This window comes from Salvelinus namaycush, chromosome 4 (assembly GCF_016432855.1).
Source record: "Salvelinus namaycush isolate Seneca chromosome 4, SaNama_1.0, whole genome shotgun sequence".
Classification (NCBI taxonomy): domain Eukaryota; kingdom Metazoa; phylum Chordata; class Actinopteri; order Salmoniformes; family Salmonidae; genus Salvelinus; species Salvelinus namaycush.
In genome coordinates this window covers 3,629,764-3,648,217 of record NC_052310.1, presented here as the reverse complement: position 1 = coordinate 3,648,217, position 18,454 = coordinate 3,629,764, and the positions used below count along the sequence as shown (strand labels likewise).

Below are 18,454 nucleotides of genomic sequence, written 5' to 3'. Positions count from 1 at the left end.
ACTCCAAACATTGTCCTAATTGCGTTTATTATGTATTGTATCAAGATATTTTTTGTTATGTAAAACGTTTTAAGCGCCATACCTACACCCCTCCACCTTTGGTACAATCTAGTGTATATATTTTACGTCATCTCTAATCGTCTCACGACATGGCACTTGACGTCCGGGAAACGTTGTAAATGAAGGACATTTTTGTGAGTCTGGACATTTAAACGGTATTACTGTCTGTTCTTGTCTTTCACAAACTGTAAATCATGCCTCGATATGAACTTGCCCTCATTGTAAAGGCCATGCAGAGGCCGGAGACCGCGGCACTTTTGCGGCGCACAGTGGAAACCTTGATGGAACGAGGCGCTGTGGTGAGAGGCTTGGAGAACCTTGGAGAGAAACTTCTACCGTACAAGATATCGAAACACAACGAACGACACACGCGCGGTGGATACTTTCTGATTGACTTCCACGCTGCTCCCGGTATTGTCACGGGCTTGCTGGATCATCTGGAGCGGGACATTGACGTGGTGAGGCCTACGGTCTTGAAGAATGATCCGGAGCCTTCCAATGGACCCTGTTGCGGACCCCCGGTGGCATCTAAACTCCAGGACACAGTGTAGAAATGAACGGGCATCATAAGAGTTGTTTCTAGTTGCCCAACTTCTGTGACACATTGGGAAGTGGATCGCATTTGATAGCCAGGCTTTAGCCTGGGTGCAAGTCTATTTCTGCTCCATTGTCTTCTATTTCTAAATTGTTGGCAGGATTTTTCACATCCTGAGTGAAGACTCACATCGTCATGTTCATTAGGCACCAAACGGAAGAAAATTGACAAACAGGGAGGCACCGCCTTTACACAAAACCATCGGAAAATTACAACGTATCATTGAGTACGTTTTTGGCATACAACATGTAAACACCTTTTCCTTGGTCATTCATACCATCCAATATACTGTAATACTATTTCAGTGCCATCTACTTTAAGAGTTGATTAATAAATGACTAAACACTTTAAACTTGTAAAACAATACATGGTTTCATTTTTTATTCATGAAGTGCATACCGGTAGTCAAGTTTTGGTACGTGTTTAATTACATGACATTTCCACCTACTCTAAAATGCATTCAGTGAGCTGTTAAAGTAATGGCGCATTACCTTCCCTTAGTCATTTAGCAGACGCCCAGACAATTTAGTGCATTAATCTTATTAACGTAGCAAGGTTAAGACAACCACATATCACAGTCATATAATTAAAAGTACACGTTTTCCTCAAGCAACTGTCAACAAAGTCAGTGTTATTAAGAAAAGACTAAAGTGTTAGAGCCAATTTATGTTGATCTGAAAATGTGGTCGGAGGCGTCATGGAGGGTGTGACGCAATTTGGGGCCTCCGGAGGCATACAGAGACCAAATTGAGCTGTGTACCGCATCGCCGTGTGCCGCATTCACATGATTAGTTGACGGTGAGGGCGGGAGGTCCTGCATGAACACAAACTCACTCCATTGACAACTAATAACATTCTGCATTGGGGGGGAAGGTTACTGTTAGGAAATAGACACACTATCCAGGAGACACTTCCACACTTGATCACCAGGTGGCGGTCTAGGTGCTGAGCTAAGCCTTGGTAATTACTCTGCTGTGTCTAATTAAGGTGATTGTCAGTCAGAGTGCTAGCTTGGAAAGCCGACGAGGCTGCTAGTTTTGTTCGATGGCCTTTTTGTTTTGAGTTTGGAATCTTGAGTTTAGGCATGATTTTTGTAGTTTTATTTTTAGCGGGCTAGTTATTGGTTTCGTAACAATACCACACTAGGTATAGAATTGTTTTCCTCAGCGACTTCTGTAAAGTAGGCTTTTTGAAGGCTGCTTAGTGTTTATTCCATCATAATTCAAATTGAAAGTAGTGTAACGACCCTGGGTTTATAAGCGCGGAAATCGACTCTGCCGCACGAGCATGCTTTTGCGGCACAGTCGATAGCGCGCCGGATCTCGGGCTAGAAGGTCGAGGGTTCGAGACCTGCTCCCTGCTGTTTCATTACAGTACTGTATTTGGGACACTACATTGAGACCATATACTATTACACTACTTTAAGCAACATTTGTCATTTAGCAGATGCTCTTATCCAGAGCGACTTACACTTACCGTATGCTTTCCAGTCAGTACAGTTTGGGTATATATTATGAACATTGACGTTTTTGTTCGGTTTGGTCTTCCCGAAGGGTTCGGTGATTGGTCAACAGCACTACATCTAGTAGGAGTGGGAACATGAAGTCATTCAACGAGAGACAAATAGTTTTCATGCACATTTTTACATTTGAGAAATATTGCACCAAACATCTTAGCTAGATGTAAAATTGCTGCGACTAAGACCAAAAACGTCATAATTAATGACAGATTTCTTGAGTTAGATTAATTTGGACTATTTTGAGGAAGTGTTCCTGGCTATGTTGTTGCTACGGTGGCTCAAGAGGGACAAACGGTAATATTGCAGTTTAAAAAAAAATTGTTTTTCAAGCGAAGGTCTTTAGGGAGTATGAGAGCACAGATGGTCGCCATGCCTACCCGAGTTCTGCGAGGAGCAAACCGAACCTGCGGATGCCTTTACATTTAGTGCATAGATAGGTGAGACAACCACATGTCACAGTTAGTATATTCATCTTCAGATAGCTAGGTGAGACAACCACATGTCACAGTCACAGTTAGTGTATTCATCTTCAGATAGCTAGGTGAGACAACCACATGTCACAGTTAGTGTATTCATCTTCAGATAGCTAGGAGAGACAACCACATGTCACAGTTAGTGTGTTCATCTTCAGATAGCTAGGAGAGACAACCACATATCACAGTCACAGTTAGTGTATTCATCTTCAGATAGCTAGGTGAGACAACCACATGTCACAGTTAGTGTATTCATCTTCAGATAGCTAGGAGAGACAACCACATGTCACAGTTAGTGTGTTCATCTTCAGATAGCTAGGAGAGACAACCACATGTCACAGTTAGTGTATTCATCTTCAGATAGCTAGGTGAGACAACCACATGTCACAGTTAGTACATTCATCTTCAGATAGCTAGGTTAGACAACCACATATCACATTTAGTCCATTCATCTTCAGATAGCTAGGAGAGACAACCACATATCACAGTCACAGTTAGTACATTCATCTTCAGATAGCTAGGTGAGACAACCACATATCACAGTTAGTGCATTCATCTTCAGATAGCTAGGAGAGACAACCACATATCACAGTCACAGTTAGTACATTCATCTTCAGATAGCTAGGTGAGACAACCACATATCACAGTCACAGTTAGTACATTCATCTTCAGATAGCTAGGAGAGACAACCACATATCACAGTCACAGTTAGTACATTCATCTTCAGATAGCTAGGAGAGACAACCACATATCACAGTCACAGTTAGTGTATTCATCTTCAGATAGCTAGGTGAGACAACCACATATCACAGTTAGTACATTCATCTTCAGATAGCTAGGTGAGACAACCACATATCACAGTTAGTACATTCATCTTCAGATAGCTAGGTGAGACAACCACATATCACATTTAGTCCATTCATCTTCAGATAGCTAGGTGGGACAACCACATATCACAGTCACAGTTAGTACATTCATCTTCAGATAGCTAGGTGAGACAACCACATATCACAGTGTATTCATCTTCAGATAGCTAGGTGAGACAACCACATATCACAGTCACAGTTAGTGCATTCATCTGACCTAAGACAGGGATTTTTTACTGGGAATGAATGTCAGGAATTGTGAAAAACGGTGAGTTTAAATGTATTTGTCTAAGGTGTATGTAAACTTCCGACTTCAACTGTATATATATATACATGCATATGCATACATCCAGGCTGTCAAACACGTGGTTGATACCATTCCACTGACTCCATTCCATCCATTATTATAAGCCGTCCTCCCCTCAGCAGCCTCCACTGCTGTAGCCTGGTAAGGATTCAGCTTCATAAGGATTGTTCAAAAGGCATAGAATCCAAAAGGCATATAATGTGATAGGAACGTGGAGATGTTTCACAAACCTTCTGCTATGTTCCATTTTAGTTTGGTTGCTGTCAAATAAAAGAATCCTACCAACCGTAGGGCTCTCCAGAGGGTAGTGAGGTCTGCACAACGCATCACCGGGGGCAAACTACCTGCCCTCCAGGACACCTACACCACCCGATGTCACAGGAAGGCCATAAAGATCATCAAGGACAAAAACCACCCGAGCCACTGCCTGTTCACCCCACTATCATCCAGAAGGCGAGGTCAATACAGGTGCATCAAAGCAGGAACCGAGAGACTGAAAAACAGCTTCTATCTCAAGGCCATCAGACTGTTAAACAGCCACCACTAACATTGAGTGGCTGCTGCCATACACGTAAAAAATGTATCTCTAGCCACTTTAAACAATGCCACTTAATATAATGTTTACATACCCTACATTACTCATCTCATATGTATATACTGTACTCGATACCATCTACTGCATCTTGCCTATGCCGTTCTGTACCATCACTCATTCATATATCTTTATGTACATATTCTTCATCCCTTTACACTTGTGTGTATAAGGTAGCTGTTGTGAAATTGTTAGGTTAGATTACTCGTTGGTTATTACCGCATTGTCGGAACTAGAAGCACAAGCATTTCGCTACACTCGCATTAACATCTGCTAACCATGTGTATGTGACAAATAAAATTTGATTTGATACTACTAATAAGACCAGGATTCAATCTGATCGCGCCTTGCTGGCTATGCACCTTTTAAAGGCATTCATGCAAGACCACTTCAACGGTAAATGCTGCATACAGTATGTCCGCTCAATCGGAAATTACCTCTAAATAGCACATAGCCTAGCCGACAAAGCGTGATCGGATTGAATACAGGCCTTAAGCTACTTGCCACACTTTCTGTTCTTTGGATGACCAGATTTGAAGTGAATCAGTATCACTTGTTTAAAAATATACACAAACAGTTGAGAATCTGTTGCAATGCAAGAGTTATGTTTGGGTTATGTTATGTTTGGGTTATGCATGCTCCTCACAGGGGGCTATTTTAGACAATGGCTCTGAAGAGGAATGAGAAGGATGCTCCCAGAGCCAAACCCAGGGACAGGAAAAAGGCCATGATGGCACCAGCCGTCTCTGCCTCATTAGGAGCAACTAATCTGGAGAGAGGAGAGAGAGAAAGGAGAAAGAGCGAGAGAGAGAGAGAAAGGAGAAAGAGAAAGGAGAGAGAACAGAGAAAGAGATAGAGAGAGAGAAAGGAGAAAGAGGGAGAGAGAGAGGGGGGGATCAGGTATGGCCTGGGTGGCTGTGTGTTTCTGCTGTCTGGCCAACTCCTTATGGAAATGTCATGCAGAACATGGCTTGACAACGCCAATGGAGCAGTAGGCAAAAGCACAAACAGATCTGGGACCAGGTTACAAACAGGTCTGGGACCAGGCTACAAAAGGATCTGGGACCAGGCTATAAACAGGTCTGGGACCAGGCTACAAACAGGCTGTAGGCTACCTTGAAAGTTTCAAATCTATCTGGTTTTTCGCCCAGGCGAAGGAGCCAAGTGGTCTTACTTGGGCCCGAAGCACATGCAGAGGCTGGCCAGGTATCCACTGGAGAAGGCGAAGAGGATCATGAAGACGATGAACCAGGCATCGTGTTGAAAGACGACAGGCAGGTTGTAGCGGGGCTGAACGTTGCACAGCATGAAGAGAGGCACAAAGATCACACGGGCCACCATAAAAATGGGCACCAGTTTGCTTTCCTTCCCAGGCTGAAAGTGGATGGCAGAGAAAGAGACATAGCACATGCACATTCAATTAAATGCCATAGTACTAAGGCTAAGTGATAGTACTAAGGCTAAGTGATAGTACTAAGGCTAAGGGATAGTGCTAAGGCTAAGGGAAAGTGCTAAGGCTAAGGGATAGTGCTAAGGCTAAGTCGTAGTGCTATGGCTAAGTGATAGTGCCAAGGCTAAGTCGTAGTGCTAAGGGATAGTGCCAAGGCTAAGGGATAGTGCTATGGCTAAGGGATAGTGCCAAGGCTAAGGGATAGTGCTAAGGCTAAGGGATAGTGCCAAGGCTAAGGGATAGTGCTATGGCTAAGGGATAGTGCCAAGGCTAAGGGATAGTGCTAAGGCTAAGGGATAGTGCCAAGGCTAAGTCATAGTGCTAAGGCTAAGGGATAGTGCTAAGGCTAAGGGATAGTGCCAAGGCTAAGGGATAGTGCTAAGGGATAGTGCTAAGGCTAAGGGATAGTGCCAAGGCTAAGTCGTAGTGCTAAGGCTAAGGGATAGTGCTAAGGCTAAGGGATAGTGCTAAGGCTAAGGGATAGTGCCAAGGCTAAGGGATCGTGCTTTATTCGATAGAAGATGACTTAAATTCACATTCGATAAAAACATTGTTAAATAAAATGTTACAGCTGTGTTTGTTTTAATTAAGCCGGTTGTAAAATGCATAGAAATTGGATTGATACATGCATCACATTCACAACATCACCACAAGATAAGTAGATAAGATGCAAAAGAGATTTATCTTAAATTCAGAGTAGTTCAAAGTTTACTTGCAGTTTTTTTTCTCTTAAAAAACGACGGTAAATGTACCATGCCAGTAAAGGTGTAACGGATGTGAAATGGCTAGCCAGTTAGCGGGTACGCGCTACTAGTGTTTCAATCAGTTACGTCACTTGCTCTGAAACCTAGAAGTAGTGTTGCCCCTTGCTCTGCAAGGGCCGCGGCTTTTGTGGAGCGATGGGTAACGACGCTTCGTGGGTGACTGTTGTTGATGTGTGCAGAAGGTCCCTGGTTCGCGCCCATGTCGGGGCGAGGGGACGGTCTAAAGTTATACTGTTACATTGATGCTGTTGACCCGGATCACTGGTTGCTGCGGAAAAGGAGGAGGTTGAAAGGGGGGTGAGTGTAACAGATGTGAAATGGCTAGCTAGTTAGCGGGTACGCGCTAGTAGCGTTTCAATCAGTTACGTCACTTGCTCTGAAACCTAGATGTAGTGTGCCCCTTGCTCTGAAAGGGCCGCGGCCTTTGTGGAGCGATGGGTAACGATGCTTCGTGGGCGACCGTTGTTGATGTGTGCAGAGGGTCCCTGGTTCGCGCCCGAGGTCGGGGCGAGGGGACGGTCTAAAGTTATACTGTTACATTGATGCTGTTGACCCGGATCACTGGTTGCTGCGGAAAAGGAGGAGGTTGAAAGGGGGGTGAGTGTAACGGATGTGAAATGGCTAGCCAGTTAGCGGGTACGCGCTACTAGTGTTTCAATCAGTTACGTCACTTGCTCTGAAACCTAGAAGTAGTGTTGCCCCTTGCTCTGCAAGGGCCGCGGCTTTTGTGGAGCGATGGGTATCGACGCTTCGTGGGTGACTGTTGTTGATGTGTGCAGAAGGTCCCTGGTTCGCGCCCATGTCGGGGCGAGGGGACGGTTTAAAGTTATACTGTTACAAAGGCTTATGGGTAACCTCTACTGCTCTGTTCGCGTGAGCTGGAATCCTTAGTTCACAATATCCACAATTCAAATAAGTATCAGAGCCAATTTCTTTTGTTGCTGACTTACCCACATGCACACAGCAGTAAGGCTTCTCCCGGCCCAGTCGCTCAGGTTAAAGAGCAGGAAACAACACACGGGGACGAAGTACATCTCTGAGAGGAGAGGGTACAATAACACATATTACCAGTCATCTTTTTTGTAAAAAGGCTTGTAAATCAAAAGTGTGTAAGTATACCGTAAAATGAACACATAAACCATGCTCTTGTCATAGATATTCATACACACAGACACACACACACACACCCCAGGCGCCTCCGTTAGCGACGGTAGACTTGACATCCACTGTGACAGCAGGGTAGACACCGATGGTGACGGTGAAGGCAAAACATACAGAGAGAGCCAGGACCCAGATCTACAGTCAATGGGTCGAGAAGAAAGTACTTTAGATCACCTATTTGGAGAGTTGGGACGCTAGAAATCGAATGGTTAGGACATTGAGGTTTCTGCATTATGATGCATTTACATATAACACTACAACATTCTATGGCAGCCATGTTAGTGCCACATTCAAAATAAATGGGGAATATTTCAACAATGCTATGTTACTGAATGTTTTGAATTAGAATGATATTACGCATTCTAAATATACAGTTGAAGTCGGAAGTTTACATACACCTTAGTCAAATACATTTAAACTCAGTTTTTCAAAAAATTCCTGACATTTAATCCTAGTAAAAATTCCCTGTCTTAGATCAGTTAGGATCACCACTTTATTTTAAGAATGTGAAATGTCAGAATAATAGTAGAGAGAATTATTTATTTCAGCTTTTATTTCTTCCATCACATTCCCAGTGGGTCAGAAGTTTACGTACACTCAATTAGTATTTGGTAGCATTGCCTTTAAATGGTTTAACTTGGGTCAAACGTTTTGGGTAGACTTCCACAAGCTTCCCACAATAAATTGGGTGAATTTTGGCCCATTCCTCCTGACAGAGCTGGTGTAACTGAGTTAGGTATGTAGGCCTCCTTGCTCTCACACGGTTTTTCAGCTCTGTTCACAAGTTTTCTACAGGATTGAGGTCAGGGCTTTGTGATGGCCACTCCAATACCTTGGCTTAGTAGTCCTTAAGCCATTTTGCCACAACTTTCAAAGTAGGCTTGGGGTCATTGTCCATTTGGAAGGCCCATTTGCGACCAAGCTTCAACTTCCTGACTGATGTCTTGAGATGTTGCTTCAATATATCCACATAATTTTCCTACCTCATGATGCCATCTATTTTGTGAAGGGCACCAGTCCCTCCTGCAGCAAAGCACCCCCACAACATGATGCTGCCACCCCCGTGCTTCACGTTTGGGATGGTGTTCTCTGGCTTGCAAGCCTCCCCCTTTTTCCTCCAAACATAACAATGGTCATTATGGCCAAACAGTTCTATTTTTGTATCATCAGACCAGAGGACATTTCTCCGAAAAGTACGACCTTTGTCCCCATGTGCAGTTGCATACCGCAGTCTGGCTTTTTTTATGGCGGTTTTGGAGCAGTGGCTTCTTCATTGCTGAGCGGACTTTCAGGTTATGTCGATATAGAACTCGTTTGACTGTGGATATCTATACTTTTTTATCTGTTTCCTCAAGCATCTTCACAAGTTCCTTTGCTGTTGCTCTGGGATTGATTTGCACTTTTCGCACCAAAGTACGTTCATCTCTAGGAGACAGAACGCATCTCCTTCCTGAGTGGTATGACGGCTGCGTGGTCCCATGGTGTTTATACTTGCGTACTATTGTTTGTACAGATGAAGGTGGTACCTTCAGGTGTTTGGAAATTGCTCCCAAGGATGAATCAGACTTGTGGAAGTCTACAATTTATTTTCTAAGGTCTTGGCTGATTTCCTTTGATTTTCCCATGATGTCAAGCAAGGAAGCACTGAGTTTGAAGGTAGGCCTTGAAATACATCCACAGGTTCACCTCCAATTGACTCAAATGATGTCAATTAGCCTATCAGAAGCTTCTAAAGCCATGACAATTTTATGGAATTTTCCAAGCTTTTTAAAGCCACAGTCAACTTAGTGTATGTAAACTTCTGACCCACTGGAATTGTGATACAGTTAATTATAAGGGAAATAATCTGTCTGTAAACAATTGTTGGAAAAATTACTTGTGACATGCACAAAGTAGATGTCCTAACCGACTTGCCAAAACTATAGTTTGTTAACAATACATTTTTGGAGTGGTTGAAAAATTAGTTTTAACTAAGTGTATGTAAACTTCCGACTGCAACTGTATGGCTCAACATTAGACTGAGTCCACCACAGAGGGGGGGGCATGACTAGCGAAGTATCCAGCCCCCTAAATGGAAATTTAGCCAATTTCAGGCTAGCAAAGTCTCCACCTCTCTAAATAGAAACTCTTAACCAGTTTTTGAGTCAGATGTCCCCTCCACTTCCCGAAATTATAAATATGCGACCACCTGCGAAATCGTGATTTGTCCAAATAATCAGTAATGAAAAATCCGGGCACCGGAACAAAGTTCCTTGTATTTCTCAATTTCTTCATAATATCTGCACGCAGAAGCATGCAGACCCTTTAAATTGTCGCTTGCCTAGTCTGTTGACAGTATGTTACGTCCGTTTGTCCACGAGAGATGTATTCAAACCAGGAAAAAGAGAAGGATAGAGAGCAGAATGAGGGAGGGTATAGTGAAGAATATCAAAAGTGGGATTGAAGGTGACTCTTTAGTTTAGGGATCTACTTTTTAAGTCATGGAAAAACGAGTATTTAAAAAGTATTTATTGCTATGGTGGGTTTATAATCCATTTTAAATACCTACAAAGTGTATTGGTTTTCATTGTTTTTCCAATTGAGAAAGTGAATTGAAATTAATATATATATTTTTTAAATACTCAAACTCGACATTCGACATGCTGGAGACAGCTAAATGAACTTGTCATTTTTATCGATTAGCGATAAGTGTCTGCAAATGTGTCTCTAAAAATGATGTAATGTAGTGTTTTGTATTTGCTTTTAAAGCGCAGTAACGATTTTCAGTTCATCAATAGAATTTCAATTCATCTCCTGAATTGTTTTAGGTAGGGATTTAATCCGTGCTATAACAAACTTTTTAATTTACAGTTGAGCCAACATGTGCAGAGTTTACAATGAGTGCGATCTACGTGACCATCTAAAAATGTCTTCAATTAAAAGCCTCATTGTGGGCTGTCTGTCTAGTGTCTAAAGCGAGCCATGGTTTGAATTCCGGCCTCAATCCAAAAATAATTATGGCATACCTTCTTGAAGATGGTCAACATGGACACGGGTTGTTCCTCTTCTCCTTGTTTGAGAACTGTTGTAGTCGCTGCAGCATTTTCTGACGGGATAAGGAACGAGGCTATCCAATACATTGCTTTCGTGATCATTAAAAATTGGTAGCCTAATCCAATGTTTGAATAAAAATATATTCAACAAGAGTCCAAGTTGATGCATGGCTTGGATTTACCTATCTATACATAAAACATGACAACTGTCGTTCTCTTATTTCTACATATCTGACAAAACATAAATGGCTGTCATGTTTACCTTCCAGCCTGTTCACCTCGTTACTAAGCCTGTTTACCTTCCAGCCTGTTCACCTCGTTACTAAACCTGTTTACCTTCCAGCCTGTTCACCTCGTTACTAAGCCTGTTTACCTTCCAGCCTGTTCACCTCGTTACTAAGCCTGTTTACCTTCCAGCCTGTTCACCTCGTTACTAAGCCTGTTTACCTTCCAGCCTGTTCACCTCGTTACTAAGCCTGTTTACCTTCCAGCCTGTTCACCTCGTTACTAAGCCTGTTCACCTCGTTACTAAACCTGTTTACCTTCCAGCCTGTTCACCTCGTTACTAAGCCTGTTTACCTTCCAGCCTGTTCACCTCGTTACTAAGCCTGTTCACCTCGTTACTAAGCCTGTTTACCTTCCAGCCTGTTCACCTCGTTACTAAACCTGTTTACCTTCCAGCCTGTTCACCTCGTTACTAAACCTGTTTACCTTCCAGCCTGTTCACCTCGTTACTAAGCCTGTTTACCTTCCAGCCTGTTCACCTCGTTACTAAGCATGTTTACCTTCCAGCCTGTTCACCTCGTTACTAAGCCTGTTTACCTTCCAGCCTGTTCACCTCGTTACTAAACCTGTTTACCTTCCAGCCTGTTAACCTCGTTACTAAGCCTGTTTACCTTCCAGCCTGTTCACCTCGTTACTAAGCCTGTTTACCTTCCAGCCTGTTCACCTCGTTACTAAGCATGTTTACCTTCCAGCCTGTTCACCTCGTTACTAAACCTGTTTACCTTCCAGCTTGTTCACCTCGTTACTAAGCCTGTTTACCTTCCAGCCTGTTCACCTCGTTACTAAACCTGTTTACCTTCCAGCCTGTTCACCTCGTTACTAAACCTGTTTACCTTCCAGCCTGTTCACCTCGTTACTAAACCTGTTTACCTTCCAGCCTGTTCACCTCGTTACTAAGCCTGTTTACCTTCCAGCCTGTTCACCTCGTTACTAAGCATGTTTACCTTCCAGCCTGTTCACCTCGTTACTAAGCCTGTTTACCTTCCAGCCTGTTCACCTCGTTACTAAACCTGTTTACCTTCCAGCCTGTTCACCTCGTTACTAAGCCTGTTTACCTTCCAGCCTGTTCACCTCGTTACTAAACCTGTTTACCTTCCAGCCTGTTCACCTCGTTACTAAGCCTGTTTACCTTCCAGCCTGTTCACCTCGTTACTAAGCATGTTTACCTTCCAGCCTGTTCACCTCGTTACTAAGCCTGTTTACCTTCCAGCCTGTTCACCTCGTTACTAAGCCTGTTTACCTTCCAGCCTGTTCACCTCGTTACTAAACCTGTTTACCTTCCAGCCTCTTCACCTCGTTACTAAGCATGTTTACCTTCCAGCCTGTTCACCTCGTTACTAAGCCTGTTTACCTTCCAGCCTGTTCACCTCGTTACTAAGCCTGTTCACCTCGTTACTAAGCCTGTTTACCTCGTTACTAAGCCCGTTTACCTCGTTACTAAGCCTGTTTACCTTCCAGCCTGTTCACCTCGTTACTAAGCCTGTTTACCTTCCAGCCTGTTCACCTCGTTACTAAGCCTGTTTAGCTTCCAGCCTGTTCACCTCATTACTAACCCTGTTCACCTCGTTACTAAGTCTGTTCACCTTCCAGCCTGTTCACCTCGTTACTAAGCCTGTTCACCTTCCAGCCTGTTCACCTCGTTACTAAGCCTGTTTACCTTCCAGCCTGTTCACCTCGTTACTAAGCCTGTTTACCTTCCAGCCTGTTCACCTCGTTACTAAGCCTGTTCACCTCGTTACTAAGCCTGTTTACCTTCCAGCCTGTTCACCTCGTTACTAAGCCTGTTTACCTTCCAGCCTGTTCACCTCGTTACTAAACCTGTTTACCTTCCAGCCTGTTCCCCTCGTTACTAAGCCTGTTCACCTCGTTACTAAGCCTGTTTACCTCGTTACTAAACCTGTTTACCTTCCAGCCTGTTCACCTCGTTACTAAGCCTGTTTACCTTCCAGCCTGTTCACCTCATTACTAAACCTGTTTACCTTCCAGCCTGTTCACCTCGTTACTAAGCCTGTTTACCTTCCAGCCTGTTCACCTCGTTACTAAACCTGTTTACCTTCCAGCCTGTTCACCTCGTTACTAAGCCTGTTTACCTTCCAGCCTGTTCACCTCGTTACTAAGCCTGTTCACCTCGTTACTAAGCCTGTTTACCTTCCAGCCTGTTCACCTCGTTACTAAGCCTGTTTACCTTCCAGCCTGTTCACCTCGTTACTAAGCCTGTTTACCTTCCAGCCTGTTCACCTCGTTACTAAGCCTGTTTACCTTCCAGCCTGTTCACCTCATTACTAAGCCTGTTTACCTTCCAGCCTGTTCACCTCGTTACTAAGCCTGTTTACCTTCCAGCCTGTTCACCTCGTTACTAAGCCTGTTTACCTTCCAGCCTGTTCACCTCGTTACTAAACCAGTTTACCTTCCAGCCTGTTCACCTCGTTACTAAGCCTGTTTACCTTCCAGCCTTTTCATCTCGTTACTAAGCCTGTTCACCTCGTTACTAAGCCTGTTCATCTCGTTACTAAGCCTGTTTACCTTCCAGCCTGTTCACCTCGTTACTAAGCCTGTTTACCTTCCAGCCTGTTCACCTCGTTACTAAACCTGTTTCCACCTTGTCTTTTGTTGTAATATCGGTAGATCTCCTAAAGGAAGGTTCAGAACGACACAAAATTACATTCAATTATCTCACACAGTCTAGGGATTTTAACGAAACAGAAGAGATGAACTGGAAGTATTACATATTTGACATTTATACACTGGTAAATTAATATGTGAAGAATGAAAAGGGGACGTAGTATTAGTTGATTATGAATTATTAGTTGTATTCGTTGTATTATGAAGTATTAGTTGTATTGTGAAGTATTAGTTGTATTAGTTGTATTATGAAGTATTAGTTGTATTATGACGTATTAGTTGCATTATGAAGTATTAGTTGTATTATGAAGTATTAGTTGCATTACAAAGTATTAGTTGTATTATGAAGTATTAGTTGTATTATGAAGTATTAGTTGTATTAGTTGTATTATGAAGTATTAGTTGTATTATGACATATTAGTTGCATTATGAAGTATTAGTTGTATTATGAAGTATTAGTTGCATTACGAAGTATTAGTTGTATTATCATCGAGTAGCATCTCCTAACCCCATTTTTCTGTCAAATATATGTAATAATAACATTTCAAATCCAGAGTTTATTACCAGTTTAGGGAGGATCGCATAGGACATTATGGCCAATATGATCACTACACAGGCTGTGAGGAAGTATCCAAATGCAACATCATTTAGTGCTGAGCCACCTGGGGTGTGTGAGAGAGAGACAGAGAGAGACAGAGAGAGACAGAGAGAGAGACAGAGAGAGAGAGACAGAGAGACAGAGACAGCGAGACAGAGGAGAGAGATTGGGAGGGAGAGACATCACTTGCACAGCCATATCAAAAGTCATATAATCTTAATTCCAGGCACACATCACCATTTACAGATGTATATGAATCATTTACAGACATGGTAACATGTACATATCCCAAAGGAGTCTATGAATTAATTTCAATACTACTAATCACTTGCCTCAACTGTCTTTTGTGGAGGTGGACTTAATTATTATTATTAATTATTATTATTCTAAAGCATTATTAGTAAAAATGTAAAAACATGTATTTTTTATGATGATATATATCTGTAGATGTGTTAATTCTGAAATAAAAAGGCGTATCATGTCTCAGACGTACTTGCGATAGCGCAGATCATGGAGAAGGCAGCGAAAGTGCCTGCCAGGCCTTGCCCACTCATTATGGGTGTGGTGTATTTGGCGGGCAGAAGGCCTGCCATGCCAAACAGACTGCCCTGCAGGATAGCTCCAAAGGCTGAAGAAAGGTTAAAAAAAAGAATACTAAACACAGTCAATAACACCGAGTCCAGTTATACAAACATGAAGCTAACATTTAATATGCAGTTTGAGTGTTCAATAATCTTACTTCTCAGTCTAAAAATACATTTGGGTTAGAGATAATTACTGTATTTGTCTTCTTGGCAGCTGAATGAATAAGAGCGTCTGCTAAATCAGCGGTTCCCAAACTTTTTCACGGGGCCCCCCTTACAGCATTGGGGAACATCCCGCGGTTTTCATCAATGATCTCGCTGTACTTTGCTCCATTCATCTTTCCCTCGATCCTGACTAGTCTTCCAGTCCCTGCCGCTGAAAAACATTCCCACATTATGATGCTGCCACCACCATGCTTCACCGTAGGGATGGTACCAGGTTTCCTCCAGACGTGACGCTTGGCATTCAGGTCAAAGAGTTCAATCTTGGTTTCATCAGACCAGAGAATCTTGTTTCTCATGGTCTGAGTCCTTTAGGTGCCTTTTGGCAAACTCCAAGTGGGCTGTCATGTGCCTTTTACTGAGGAGTGGCTTCCGTCTGGCCACTCTACCATAACGGCCTGATTGGTGGAGTGCTGCAGAGATGGTTGTCCTTCTGGAAGGTTCTCCCATCTCCACATAGGAACTCTGGAGCTCTATCAGAGTGGCAATCAGGTTCTTGTTCACCTCCCTGACCATGGCCCTTCTCCCCTGATTGCTCAGTTTGGCTGGCGGCCAGCTCTAGGAAGAGCCTTGGTGGTTCCAAACTTCTTCCATTTAAGAATGATGGAGGCCACTGTGTTCTTAGGGATCTTCAATTTTTGGTACCCTTCCCCAGATCTGTGCCTCAACACAATCCTGTATCGGAGCTCTACGGACAATTCCTTCGACCTCATGGCTTGGTTTTTGCTTTGACATTCACTGTCAACTGTGGGGCCTTAAATAGACAGGTGTGTGCCTTTCCAAATCATGTCCAATCAATTGAATTTACCACAGGTGGACTCCAATCAAGTTGTAGAAACATCTCAAGGATGATCAATGAAAACAGGATGCACCTGAGCTCAATTTCGAGTCTCATAGCAAAGGGTCTGAATACTTAGGGTCTGAATAGGGTCTGAATGTAAATAAGGTATTTACCCGTGCCCTACCAGGGGGCGTGCCCCACAGTTTGGGAACCACTGTGCTAAATTAACAAAATGTAAAGTAAAGACAGACCACATTGAAGGGTGGCTGAGGTCTAATGGTGCTTTCAGGACAACTCAAGGGGAAAGAATTGACTGGTAAGGAAGAAGGGGCCAAAAAAGTAGCCTAGTTAGGCTAAAGAAAACTCACAGTTTATGATAACAATCTTGATCATGGTTAATGTGAAGAAAGGGACGGCGGCCATGTCTATTTTCACCGCGATGGCCGTGATAAGAAACAGCACCAAAATCACCGCCAGGCTGCCCGTGATCCGGAACTTTAGAGAAATCCTGGGAGTTGGAGTCAAATAATCTGAGGTCAATCTTATGTTGATCACAAGTGGGTCCTCTGCCTGGTTAGTGCACTTTTAACACTACTGAGCCAAGCTGGGCCAAGCTATACAATTACTATGATATTAGGTTGTCCCATAAAATATGAAGATTTAACTTTTGGAGTAGTGCTTTAACGCATTAGGAAACTCAAGATATTGTGGGGCGGGTGGGGGTGAAGTGGGGGTCTAACTAACCTGTGATGCAGGACTGAGTTGAGACAGGTGAAGATCAGTAAAGGTACCATGGCACAAAGTGTCGATACGTTATTGTAACTGGTCTCCATAGGATTACGGTCGTAGGGCTTGTCGGTTGATATCTGGGTGGGGTCTCTGAGACGGCTGGTAAAATACTGTAGAGAGACAAGAGGACAGACCGTTCATTTTAGTTCATTGGTCTCTGAGACGACTGGTAAAATACTGTAGAGAGACAAGAGGACAGACCGTTCATTTTAGTTCATTGGTCTCTGAGACGACTGGTAAAATACTGTAGAGAGACAAGAGGACAGACCGTTCATTTTAGTTCATTGCTAATGTGTGGCGGAAAGGTTCTACAGCAACAAGTCTGTCGTGCATCACCCAGCTAGGTGCTATCCATTGGTAGTGGATGCAGTACAATAATGTATCAAATATTATGTAAAGCTCTTTGAGCACTTGAAAATAATACTTGTTCAAATTAATTATTCTAATGAATAGATACGGGGGGTATCAGTATCTCTGTGAATTATCACAAGCTAATATCAAAGATGGTCTGGAAAAAGAACACTTGAGACATATTTGGAAAAGAATACAGACTGAATACAGACGTCTCACTAAACGCTCCGCCATTGTATTTCTGGTATGTATTCATTTATCGTTCAGTCTGAAAGTAGACGATGAGAACTAATGCCGTGCTTTACCATGGTGGCTGTCATGAAGAAGTTCCACGGCAGGAGAGTTCCTAAACCCAGCATGAAAAAGATCAGCCACACGCCATTGTTTCTGTTGGATGACAGAGGAGAGGAAGCAACTGTTACCCGGGTTTATTTGTGTAGTTTAATATGACAATGAATACCGTATTCATTTACGTAGTATGTAGGCCCACAAAGAAATTACAAGGTAAAATGGTAATTACTTGACACATATGATACTACATTTGGGATTAAAGTGGGCTCCTGAATGGTGCAGCGGTCCAAGGCACTGCATTTCAGTGCAAGAGGCATCACTACAGTCCCTGGTTTGAATCCAGGGACTGTAGTGGGAGTCCCATAGGGTGGTGTACAATTGGCCGGGGTAGGCCGTCATTGCAATTAAGAATTTGTTCTTTAACTGGCTTGCCTAGTTAAATTAAACTAAGCAAATTTCAAAAAATGTCTGTAGGACAAGGTGTGACCACTAGAGGGCATTAGATCTCGGACGCCCGGCTGACCTCAAGGTGACTCTAGCCACAGTCCCTAAAGAGGTATCTCCCTAAACAGGTATCTCCCTTGGAGGAGCTCGTGACACACTTCCAATAAAAAGGCTAACCTATCGGGTACATTACCATTTGGTGCATGTTACAATATAATTTGCCAGTAACCATTAAAAGAGGGACTAGCCAGAGTTTCACAGAAACGATATACTGTATCTAAAACAGTTAAGATGTCACCATAAAAAGAGGGACTAGATACTGTATCTAAAACAGTTAAGATGTCACCATAAAAAGAGGGACTAGATACTGTATCTAAAACAGTTAAGATGTCACCATAAAAAGAGGGACTAGATACGGTATCTAAAACAGTTAAGATGTCACCATAAAAAGAGGGACTAGATACTGTATCTAAAACAGTTAAGATGTCACCATAAAAAGAGGGACTAGATACTGTATCTAAAACAGTTAAGATGTCACCATAAAAAGAGGGACTAGATACGGTATCTAAAACAGTTCAGATGTCAGGATAAAAAGAGGGACTAGATACAGTATCTAAAACAGTTAAGATGTCAGGATAAAAAGAGGGACTAGATACGGTATCTAAAAC

At 42.9% G+C, this 18,454-nt stretch overlaps 2 protein-coding genes across 2 annotated transcripts; one reads left to right on the top strand and one right to left on the bottom strand.

Annotated features, from left to right (window-relative positions):
* The first annotated feature begins 130 nt into the window (after nucleotides 1-130).
* Nucleotides 131-1,019, top strand: mrps6 (mitochondrial ribosomal protein S6). Its single transcript, XM_038990281.1, has one exon. The coding sequence runs from the start codon at nucleotides 255-257 to the stop codon at nucleotides 609-611; it is 357 nt and encodes a 118-aa protein (XP_038846209.1). The 5' UTR covers nucleotides 131-254; the 3' UTR covers nucleotides 612-1,019.
* A 4,050-nt stretch (nucleotides 1,020-5,069) lies between these two features.
* LOC120045317 (equilibrative nucleoside transporter 1-like) lies at nucleotides 5,070-17,467 on the bottom strand (the record flags this gene model as incomplete). The annotated part of the gene is made up of 9 exons (XM_038990198.1): nucleotides 5,070-5,181; nucleotides 5,587-5,786; nucleotides 7,577-7,662; nucleotides 7,814-7,922; nucleotides 14,291-14,388; nucleotides 14,818-14,952; nucleotides 16,280-16,419; nucleotides 16,656-16,810; nucleotides 17,357-17,467. Coding segments are annotated over 9 exons (1,146 nt in total), but the record flags the coding sequence as incomplete, so codon positions are not given.
* Nucleotides 17,468-18,454: the final 987 nt, after the last annotated feature.

Excerpts from the sequence above, each read along its gene's own strand:
- mrps6 (XM_038990281.1), top strand. The coding sequence starts at position 255 with ATGCCTCGATATGAACTTGCCCTCATTGTAAAGGCCATGCAGAGGCCG.